Source organism: Elephas maximus, chromosome 22 (assembly GCF_024166365.1).
Source record: "Elephas maximus indicus isolate mEleMax1 chromosome 22, mEleMax1 primary haplotype, whole genome shotgun sequence".
NCBI lineage: Eukaryota > Metazoa > Chordata > Mammalia > Proboscidea > Elephantidae > Elephas > Elephas maximus.
The window spans coordinates 62,478,987-62,490,227 of record NC_064840.1 but is presented as its reverse complement, the minus strand read 5'-3'; the positions used below and the strand labels follow the sequence as shown (position 1 = coordinate 62,490,227).

The window sequence follows — 11,241 nt, the reverse complement described above, 5'->3', positions numbered from 1 at the left end:
ACGGGGGGCGGTCCTGGGGGCGGTCCTAGGGGGACGGGGGGGCGGTCATGGGGAGGCGGGGGACAGTTCTGAGGGGGGGCCGGGGGGGCGGTCCTGGGGACGGGGGGCGGTCCTAGGGGGGCCGGGGGTTGGTCCTGGGGAGACGGGGGGCAGCCCTAGGGGGGCCGGGGGGGCGGCCCTGGGGGGGGCGGTCATGGGGGCGGGGGGGCGGTCCCGGGGGGCCGGGAGTTGGTCCCGGGAGGGGAGACGGGGGTCGGTCCGTGGGGTGGGGAGACGGGGGCGGTCCTGGGGGGCGACAGGTGGCGGTCTTGGGGGGGACGGGGTTGGTCCCAGGGCGGTCCTGAGGGGGGTGGGCAGTCCGGGGTGGGATGGAGGGGCAGTCCTGGCTAGGCGGACCGGGGGACGGGGGAGTCGGTCCTGGGCAGTCGGCGCGGGGACGCTGGGGGGAGGGTGGTGGGGGCCCAGGCAGTCCGGGGCGGGGGTTGGGCAGTCGGACGAGGGGCGGAGCGGCCGGAGGGGAGGCGGTCCCCGAGGGGAAGGCATTCGGCCACCTCCACTCCCCAAGCAGGTCAGCAATCCCGCGGCTTCTAATTAGGAGCGGTAGCTTCGCCTGCGTTCTGAGGGGACCCTCTAGCAAAGGGCACGGGAAGCAAGCCGTGCTGGGCATCAGTGAGCTGGCTCCCGGTGGCCACCGGAGCAGCTAGTAACCTTTGCGGGAGAAACCAATTCGATCTCCCCTCCATCCTTCACCACCCAGCTGGCGCCTAGGTTTTCTCCTTCCACACCAAAGCAAGGAGCAACATTCTGCAAGGATCTTTCCTCCAAGTATCAAAGCCAAACAAAACCCCACGTTTTAGGATCCAGGTCTTTTCCAATAGCACCGCGGTGTTTTGAAGGAGGATAGACCTAGCTCTCACACAAGGCTCCGATGCGGGGCAGGCCTAGCCGGCTGGGGTTGGATATGTTCCGCCACCCCTCCCCCAATGCTGGTCTTCTGCCCAGTGAGTTGCAGCAAGAAATGACATGCGAAGTACAAGTCCACATATTTAATTTGGAACATACAGGACAATTTATTGAAGTCAGTCTCAAGCAAAATCTGAAATCAGTGGAATGTCATTAAAAATCTTTCCAAATTAATCCTCACGGAAGCAAAAAACACATTTGAATTCCAAAGTATTTGTAAAATAAAAAAGGCAAAATCTCGGTAAATATAATGTACAAAAATTATATGTCCCTACCAGCACACACAATCAGTAAGAAGCTTAAATATTACAGGCAATCCTAAATACACTATAACTAGTCCACAATCAGCTGTTTATGTACAGGTTAACCAAGCTTTACACATTTCACACTCTGCAATAAAACATAGGCCCATCGACAAAATCCCCCAAATATTATATATCTTGAAGTCTATGTAGCAACATCAAGTCATCATACAGTAACGCCCTAGTGGAACACTCCCAGGGAAAATAACACTAATCTGTTAGTGTCAAGAGCTTCTAGAAGCCAAGTCACAGAAACTCAAAAGAGACTGACTTTAGTGAATACTGATGCTTTGTTATTAAAGACTCAAGTCTCAAGTGATTTAGGCAAAATAACATTTCACAGGATCTACAAAGTTTATTACAGATAAACAAAGTACAGAAACAACCAGTCTACAAAGGTCATTATCATAAAGATCACAAGGAAATGAAAACGGAATCTGTAGGTATCTGTGTTTGTTGTGCAGTATCACTCAGTGTGGATACAAATGAGTTTCTCATATCGACTCCAAATAGGCACACACCCTGGTATAGAAAAAGACGATCTTACTGTTACCCAGCTGTAATCACGATTTAGCGTCCTGGTTACCAGTGGCAATGTGATTATTTTTTAACACAGGGTATGTGACAAAGCAAATGAGATAAGAGCAATATTAAAGACAACGAAGTAAAAGTAAATTTTATCCAGTCCACTTCTAAACTGACGAAGACCTTATGAACACCTTCTGCAGGTGATCTGAGGGGTACTTGAGAACCATTCTCACGTATCAGCAGCCTGCGGGCAGGCAGGGGAGGGAGCACGGGAACCTGAGGGTGCTGTCTCGCCATTTGGCAGATGCAGTGATGTCACATAAGAAAAATGAAGGACCGAATAAATGACTGGCAGATATTCTGTTTTCCTGTTTTACATGCGTGGTAATAACTTAGAGGCTGCTGAAAGACAGGTGATTATCTTCCTCCCTCCCCTTCATACATAAGTGCCACTAGCACCTGAGCTTCTCACTTAAGCAATGGACTGACAGAAGAACAGTTTTTGAAACACACAGTTTACATCCAACATCTCAGGAGTGTAACGTAAGTGCAATCCCCCTACCCCACGGGCATACATTAAAGGAAAAGAAGAGGCGCTCAGGGACAGGGTGGACAAAATGCCAAAGAACATACATAGAAAATACTCATAAAATGCTGCTTGTTCCTTCTTCCAATGTGTACCTTCAATCTGAGCTATCTGAACAATCTCTCCCATTTGCAGAACTTTGCCTTTAACCCAAGTTACAGAGGATAAGAGACTAGGCTGTTTACTGTATTTTCAAAATAGTATACACAACAATGCTCTCTACTTCATAAGTTTAAAGAAAAAACTGTAAAATGAGAAACGGAGGAGTTTCAAGTACTTATAAAACCTGAATTCAATGAGGCAGAATTCTGAATGTTAAAGTGACTACTTCGTACCTGTGGTAAACACACACCGTCCCCCTCCCTACCCTATTATAACCCCCTGTTCTCTCTGTACCCCGCCCCAGATAAAAGTTGCAAAGATTTCAGTATGTACAAATTTCCAGCTCTTCAATGGTAGCTAATTCATTGCAAAGCTGTCTAGTTGTGTCTATTTCCTATCCCACCTGAAACAGGAAGTGAGTTCTCCTTTTTGTTTGCTTACAAATAACCAGAGACCAATTCCTGGCCCTGGGCCAAAGGAAGTTGTTCCATTTGATCACTTCATGTCTGCAGCAACGTGGCCAATCTGGGGCAGGCTAGGAGCATCAGCCTCGTAGAACGTGAGCCAAGTCTAACCTGCTCTGTCCAGCACTAAAGCCACTTCCCCAGGCACACTGCACTTCCGTAGAAGTCAGTCAGCCGCCAGCCTCCCAAGCTGTAAGGATGCTGTAACTTGTTTTCTTATCCTTTTAGGACACAGCCTGTGGCAGCACCTTGTCTTTAAGGCGAATGCTAAAGAAGAACTCTGTTTTAAAAAATGAAATGAAAGACAAGCAACAATATCCTGGGCAGTCCAGAGATTACGTTCTTTATAGATGGCACTTCTGTTTTACAAACTGCAGACCTCTGACCCTGATTTGAGCACATACCATGCAAGTAACCATTCAAATAGGAAACTCTACTTCATGAACCAGGAAAGAAAGCTAGCTATCAGCCTGCCCTACTGAGAGCCCTTTACATGATTAGATACTCAATATCTCAGTTCCACGGTATTTACAAGTATGTTTCCAAATATTCTGTGGAAATGGCAGAAGGGAGCTGGAAGCACATCCCCCTGCCACACACACACACACACACCATTTTTTAAAAAAAAGTTTTCAGCTGTTCCTGACTTAAGCATACAGAAATTTCTAAGTTTCAGTGATTCTAAAATTCAGCCTATTTTATAGCTTGTTGTTGTTGCTTTTAGGTGCCATTGAGTCTATTCCTACTTGTAGCGATCCCATGTGACAAAGTAGAACTGCCCCATCGAGTTTTCTAGGCTGTAGTCTTTACAGAAGTAAGCCTCCAGGTCTTTTCTTCCTTGGAGCCACTGGGTGAGTTCAAACCGCCAACCTTTCACATAGCAGCTGAGCACTTAACTACTGTGCCACCAGGGCTCCTTTTTCTCTAGCTTCCCACCCACTGTCGAGTTGATTTTGACTCACAGTGACCCTACAGGACAGAGCAGAACTGCCCATTGGGTTTCCAAGGCTGTGTATCTACAGAAACAGGTCACCACACCTTTCTTCCAAGGAGCAGCTGGTTGCCGACCTTTTGGTTGGCAACCAAGCACTTTAACCACTGCGCCACCAGGGCTCCTTTTCTATAGTTTTGGCCTGATCAATTTTGAGAATTAAGACAGAGTGGGAATTTGTTGAAACAAACAAAAAAACCCCCACCTCACCCCTAACTCTAGCCCTGACTGGATATTAATGACGTGAATCACTGCCTCAACTGCTTCGGCATTGTGGGAACAGGCCCCAGCTCACCCTTCTCAGCCAGGGGCAGGCAGCTCCCCGGACTCCTTCTCTGGCCTGGTCCTGCCCTACCCTCCACCGCACAGCGACCGGGGAAGGTTTCTCAGGGTTTCATCTTTAGCTGCGATTGATCCAATTTCTGAAGCTTTATGCTGATTATCAATGGTCTTACACTTTACACTCACTTCTTCCTTTAAAGAATTAACATGAGGTTAAAAACAAAAAAACACCATTATCCCATGTTACTTTAAAGTGTTCATTTCATTTTGAATGAGTCTAAAAACCATTGGCTAATGCTCTGACCACATACAGATTTCAAAGTTAACAAGCACTAACTTCCGACGATGAGGGAGCAGTATGTCTTTTGGAAAATTCCATTGGTGTCACACAGGCAAGCACGGTGCAGGCCCACATACGCACCCAGCAAGCACAACTTGCTCTCCCTACTGCGTCTATAACGGGCATTTACAGTGATACCGAACAGGCCAACGGCGACACTGTGGAGGTGTGGGGAGAGCCCCTTGGCACTGGTACCATTAAAACTACTTTTTAGACCAGTAAAGAACACTCATGGACAAGGACTTTAGAGCTATGGTTAGCTATTTTGTTTTCTACCCTGATTACTAAAATGGCATACCAAAAAAAGTCTCAGCAGAATTATGTTATAGACAGAAAAACAAAATGTGACACAATGAAGAAGTTGCATAAAAATACTTAAACCTAAGGTATTTGCAGTATACAGAATATACCCTGGCTTACCATATAAAAGTTATCAGATAGTAAATAGTACTAATCCAAAACAAAGCAAGGAGATAAGATTTCATGTTGGATCCTATTTCAACAAGAGATGTATTTGGAATATTAAAGGAAATCCTTCATGTTAGTAAGTTTATAAAAACAAACATTTACCATATACATATGTAAGATAAAACTGTAGTAGAATAAAACCTAGATTTTCTTAAATTACTTTTAAAACAACATCAAACTACATAATTGCTCAAGAGCAAAGATTAGTGTTTTGGTGCGCTGTATTTCATGTTACTTGTAGCAATTATATTTGGTAACATTTATAGCATTTTCCATTTTGCTCTTTCTTCTGGGACCATATCTAATCAACAGAATTATTTGAGGCCCAATAAGTTACCTCAGAGTTACTGCTGCAATTAGGCAAATGGCAGTTTAGGAGCTTAAGTAAAGGAATTGTAGTGTTTTTTGCTTGTTTTGTTTTTTTAAAAGAGAAAATCCAGTACAATTGCACATTTACGTACCAAAAAAGAAACAAAAAGAGGCACTAAACAGGTTTTTTTTCAGAGAAGAGCTCTAAACTGATAAAAGGAACACACTGACGCAGCTGAAGGAATATGGTGGAGCCATCTACCCTCCCTACCTTTATAAGGTTACTAGGTACGACTTGAGGGAAAGGAAATGCTACCAGGTACCAGCAATGGTAAGCAGTCAAAATTCACAGAGAAAGTAAACGCTCACTCAAGCTAACCCTAGACTTCTACTTAGTACAGTGTTACAACAACGTCTGACATAACTAATTATTTCATACGGGGCATACCAGAATATACATATTCCTATGTATTAAAAGCAACTGAGTTCTGTGGGCAGACATCTTGGCAAACTTGCATCTGTGAGATTCATGCAACACAGACAACCATCTTGGCTAACACTGACCTTCTTGGGACTTTTCCCCAAGTGCTTCCTAAGACGAAGTGTTTGTGTGGCTCTTATAAACCCTGTAGAAGTGCTTCCCCTGACTCAATGGGGGCAATCTGAAGTATGGGATAATAAAAAAAAAAAAATTTTTTTTTTTTTTTTCTTACTACATACAAATTGTTTACATACAACTTGGAGATGTCCCTATCCATTTCGCCCCCAAAATTTAGGAATTCAGCCAAAAAGAACTATTCAAATTCATTTGTGTCATTTTCACCAGGAAACATGACTCAATGGTCAGTTACAAAAGGAATGTCTGGTTAGGAGAGGGAAGCAGAGACAGAAAATAAAACACCCATAATTCTTCCCAAGTCAGACCAGGGGCTACATGAAACTGGACAGAAAATGGGGCTTATCTGACCCCACTTTTGGTCTGCGCCTTTCATGTCCCTTTAGCTGCCTGCATCAGTATGTCAGGATAATAGGAATGACCACTCTAGCTGTGCATTCAGACCTGCATAAATGCACGCCATCCAAAAACCCGCCATTTCATGGAGAACATTTCAAAACCAGTGAGCACATCCATTCCTTTTTTCCTCCAAAACAAAAAACAAACTAAAAACCCCATGATGTACCTTTTCAGGTAAAGTTATGAAATCACAAAGCCCACCTAGTTTAAGACCACAGGGGAAAAACCCACTGAGGCATTTTGTTTTCACGGGGCCAGGTTCAATACTTCCATAGAGCCCTTCTCTAAGACTATGAAAAAACATCTTGAAGGGAAAAAGAAGTTAGCCAACCTACTCCTCAGTGAAGAGGTATTTAAAGATCTTCATACCCTTTTCTGGAGGGCTTTCTTCAATCCTACGTACACACATACACTGATTAGACTATTTGAACTACACTACTCAAAATTCCTAGAAAGGAAAATAAATAAAGGAATGATGGCTACTTTTGTTTTATACACTCAAGGAACACATCTTAAACTTTAAATTTACCTCATCAGCAAAATTTTCTTTTCTCTTTGTTCTTATCTTAAACGTGAAGACATCTCTTTTTCCAGTTGCAAAGGCATTGAAGCATTCGATAAAGAGCAAGAAAAAGACAAAGAGTATTTAACCCTCCACAAAAGAATCCCCTCCGAACAAACACCCGAGCCCACCAGCCACGTCTGCCTGCGTGAACCGGTTTCTGCATCTGCACTCGAACGAGGCAGTTCAGGCGGCAAAGGCTGCCTGCACTGTAGCCGTCTCTTCTTTTTCAGCTGCATTGTCTGTTTACTTTTTTTTTTTTTTTTTTCCATTTAAACAAAATAAGGAGGGGGGGAAAAAAAAGAGAAAAGGAAATCACCACCCATTTATTCCTTTACTTCTTCTCCACGATCTTGTGATTCCAATTTACACTTTATCTTGCTCCAGTATTCTGGTGACACAGGCGAGATGGGGTCGTGTTCAGAGCAGCAGAGACGGCCTTCCAGTGCAGAGGGAACCAGAGCTCCTTTTTCATGGTCTTTACAGAACGAATGTGGGCAGAACTCACAGAACGAAGCTGCGGAGCTGCTGCATTCATCGCACTGATGCCACGGGCACTCCCACTTGCCTAATGCATGGCCGGGAGGAAGGAGGAAAAGAGTCCAAGTCAGTGCCTGCCTTGATTGCCCATTACAAACCCAAGTTCCCACCGTCTTCTCTCACTGGAGACTGAATCCAGTTGAACACAACTCCAGATTTCAGCCAAACACAGGTCTAGGTGTACTATTAAATACGGATGTGGGCTACTGCCCCAAACCCAACGCCACAGGTGCCAATTACCCACCAATGGTAATGCTAAATAAACCAACCCTTGCTGGTCCACAGGATATCCTGAATTTGCAAGGAGACAGATTTTTCATTAGCAAAATTTTTGTTCTCTCGTTCTAGTCAACACTTCCCATTCCATGGCCTCCTAAGGACAGCAGACTATCTTCTGAGTTACAGACAGCTGGCAAAGACGCAGGCCAGAGAAAGGGTCCAGAAGTTCTTGCTTACCATAGGGGGGCTGAGTCAGGTTAAGGCATATGAGGTGGTATGCTTTGGGACAGTCTTTTTTGTCACACATGACCAGCTCTCCACCATCTCCACATTGAAAACAGTAATCTTCGTGCATCTGCTTTGGCTCTGTTTTGATTTTTCGTCTTTTCTGCTTTAACTTAGCATTTCTTGCCTTCTCTTCAGTTGTTGACGCACATGCCGACTGGCAGAAAAAAAGGACCACAGTTTTAATGATGGTAGGCTGTGTATGAGGCTTTACATACAAAGGAAAGCCCTACAACCTCACATGCATTTAAATGCGTCTGTTGTTCAATGACCTCAGTAAATGAGAATTCTCATCCTGTAACGATAATAAAAATAAGGCTTGGTTTTCACTGGCTTTTCAGTAGGGGACTATTTTTTAAATTGCAGGGATGCTGGTGAATCCAAGCAGCTTTAACCCATTAATGTTTAGACAACCTCTGAATTATTTTTTCATTGAGAGATAATTCACATACCATAAAACTCACCATTTGAAGGAGTACCATCCAGTGGTTTTCAGTATATTGTAATGATTTTTTTTTTTTTTTTTTTTTAGTTTTTGAAGGGGAATTTGCTAATTGCAAATTCAACCAGAAATACAAATGCATTTTCAGACCCGCACAGACCTTAGTAAGAGGAAAGTCAGAGTTTAAGCTTTTGGTAACACAACTGATGTCACTATGCAACTGACCTTTGGCCGCACTCCTAGGAAACCACTGCAATTATCCGCCCCACAGTGGCACTCCGTTCTGCCATTGCCCAGACAATCCAAGTTATAATTAAATGTTAACTCCATCCCTGAAACATAAGAGAAATAATTATTCCTCCTCAAGGCACGGGCAGAGAAACGCTGCCACAGACACTCCCCTAATGAAAAAAAGAGACATCATTCTGTAATGAAGACTTTTCCCCTCCTCATCTTCCACCACACTGAAGACAGTGATGGAAAAAAAAAGAAGGGGGAGAAAATAAAGGAAAACACCCCCCACCACCAATGATTATGGTGAAAATAAATATTGTAAAGAGAAGTCATCTCCTTTTCATAGAAGTGGCTGAAAACAACGTAAGAGGAACAAAGAATCTGCAATCTGCTTATACTGGCTCTAGTTTAGCCCTCTTTCTCAAAGCTCATTTATACTAGCTTCTAAATGAACAAATCTGACCATGGAAGTATGAAGACAATACTATTTCTAGTAATTAATGCTTTTTATTATGGATAGATAAAGAGTTCTACAGTGGAGGTTTGTATCCACCAGGCGCTCCTTGGAAACTCTATGGGACAGTTCTACTCTGTCCTATAGGGTCGCTATGAGTCGGAATCGACTCGACAGCACTGGGTTTAATGCTTTTTATTATGGATAGATAAGAGTTCTGCAGTGGAGGTTTACTGCATACACCAAAGATCCAGGGATTCACATTAGGGCCTCGCAAGCTTTCTTTAAGCTGGGCTTGAACAATCCACATTGAATTCTAGAAGTATGTTTTAAATCTGTTTTAGCTATAGCATTGCCCTTCTTACTCATTTTCTATAAACTTGAAGCAGAAACTAAGTTGGGCTGTTACAATGCTGGATGGGTAAGGAGAAATGAAAGCAACAGATCTGGTTTCAGAGGCTTTTTATGTCTAATTTGAGGCAGATTGATATTTCAAAGTAAAAAAGAAAAGCAAGTTGATGGTAACACAGGCTAATTACTTTTAATATTAAAAAAAAAACAAAAGCTTAAACATCTGGTTGTATTATACGGACAGCAATAATTTGGAGAATTAATTCAACAGGATTGTAGACACACAGAATCTTATAACATCCTCTCTTACACAAAGGCTCTTGCTAAGATCCCTTTTGTATGTTATAGATTTTTACCTCTTATTGGCAAATAACACTCAATGCTAACTATTATAACTCTTTATCATGTCTGAATAAATACTCACACATCAAGCCTTAAAAAACAATGCCCTGTCTTCAAAGGACATACTTTCTTCCTTGGGAGAGGGGGTTGAGGAGCAAGGTAGAGCTCTTACCTGCAGGAATATCACAAAGAGCAAAAAGTCCAACTCGAACGTCTCCATTCACTGTCCACTTTTGTGTCTCACAGTTTGGATTACAACTGTGGTTCATAAAGCGAGAATAATTTCCTTTTGGGCCAGCATCGATTATACGGTCCTTGAGAAAGAAAAGACAGATACCTTTGACATAAAACTAAGTAAAACACTCTAAGAACTTAGTCAAGCGTCCCAAGGTGGCAGCGTGTTGCTCCCAGCTGATGTCTGACAACGGACAGCTCTGAAGATGTGATGCGCCCTGTGCCACTGACCAGGCTCTTCACTGGATGACCTCTGAGTCAAAGTAATTGAGATAAGGAGGAATTTAGTTCCTTTTTAAGTTCATTTCTAGAAAAAAAACAGACCACAGAATAACGCTACTTAGAAGATTAGCTGGCTGTGGGTTTAGGGATGGTGTTTTCCGATTAGACAGCTCCATGTTCAGATAACTACCAGTAACGAGAACTATGGTGTTTGTTGTCAGCTCTCCTCCTCGGCTCTAAACAGGAAGCAACACTAATATGGGGTAGACAGATGGGCGTTTAGGCCACAAAGTGGGAAGAAGGCAAAATGAGAACCTGCCCTCCACCCCGCCACATACTCCAAAAGAAGACTTAAGAGATGTGACTGATGGGAGGGCTACAGTGTGGGGTACCTCTCCAGTAGCCATCTATTTGCTCTGTTTTCACTTATGCAGTAAAAAGCTGAACATTTAGGCTCCCTGAGTTTGGACTCTGATAATCTGGACCAGCTCCAGAGGATGGAGCGTCCTGAGTGTTATCAAGAGGCCTCGAGGGGCCACTGCAGCGAGGATAGGATGGAAGGAGCCAGATTCCAGCAATCATCAATAATGACATTTTAATTTATGTTTATGAAGTCAAAGTTGTAAAAAAAAAAAAAAAACTTTCAAATAATGAAACATCCGTACAAATAATACTTCTTTTAAATGATTTCTATTTCTTGTAATGATATTTTGACTCTCAGTTTAGAGACAGCCTGGGACACAGGAAACATGAGTACTAGTCTTGGCTCTTCATTAAACTGTAATAGGAGAGCCAGCAAATCACTTATCATTACTGGCCCGTTTCTTGTCCCCTGTGAATCTGAGGACTGTTGAAGAAATTAAACGAGATAATGGATACGGTGCGCATCAAATAGGTCTTACACATATTAAAATAGCAGCTTTACTATATTTTTCTGTCATTTTTCACATGACAGCACTTATTATTTTTCTAACTCATTTTTAAACAAGTACACAGAACAATTTAG

General features: G+C 43.1%; 1 protein-coding gene across 8 annotated transcripts in view; it reads right to left on the bottom strand.

Annotated features, from left to right (window-relative positions):
• Positions 1–1,050: 1,050 nt before the first annotated feature.
• The window catches only part of NSD3 (nuclear receptor binding SET domain protein 3), a 111,631-nt gene continuing 101,440 nt past the window's right edge, over positions 1,051–11,241 (bottom strand). For 5 of the 8 annotated variants that reach the window (XM_049865081.1, XM_049865084.1, XM_049865083.1 and 2 more), the window contains 4 exons: positions 9,952–10,093; positions 8,624–8,730; positions 7,909–8,113; positions 1,051–7,480 (listed from right to left, as the gene is read on the bottom strand). In XM_049865081.1, the coding sequence (XP_049721038.1) occupies positions 7,239–7,480; positions 7,909–8,113; positions 8,624–8,730; positions 9,952–10,093 (696 nt within the window). In that variant the 3' untranslated portion in view covers positions 1,051–7,238. The remainder of the gene's footprint in view (positions 7,481–7,908; positions 8,114–8,623; positions 8,731–9,951; positions 10,094–11,241) is intronic. The other 3 variants (XR_007514821.1, XM_049865082.1, XR_007514820.1) reach the window with 3 other exon arrangements.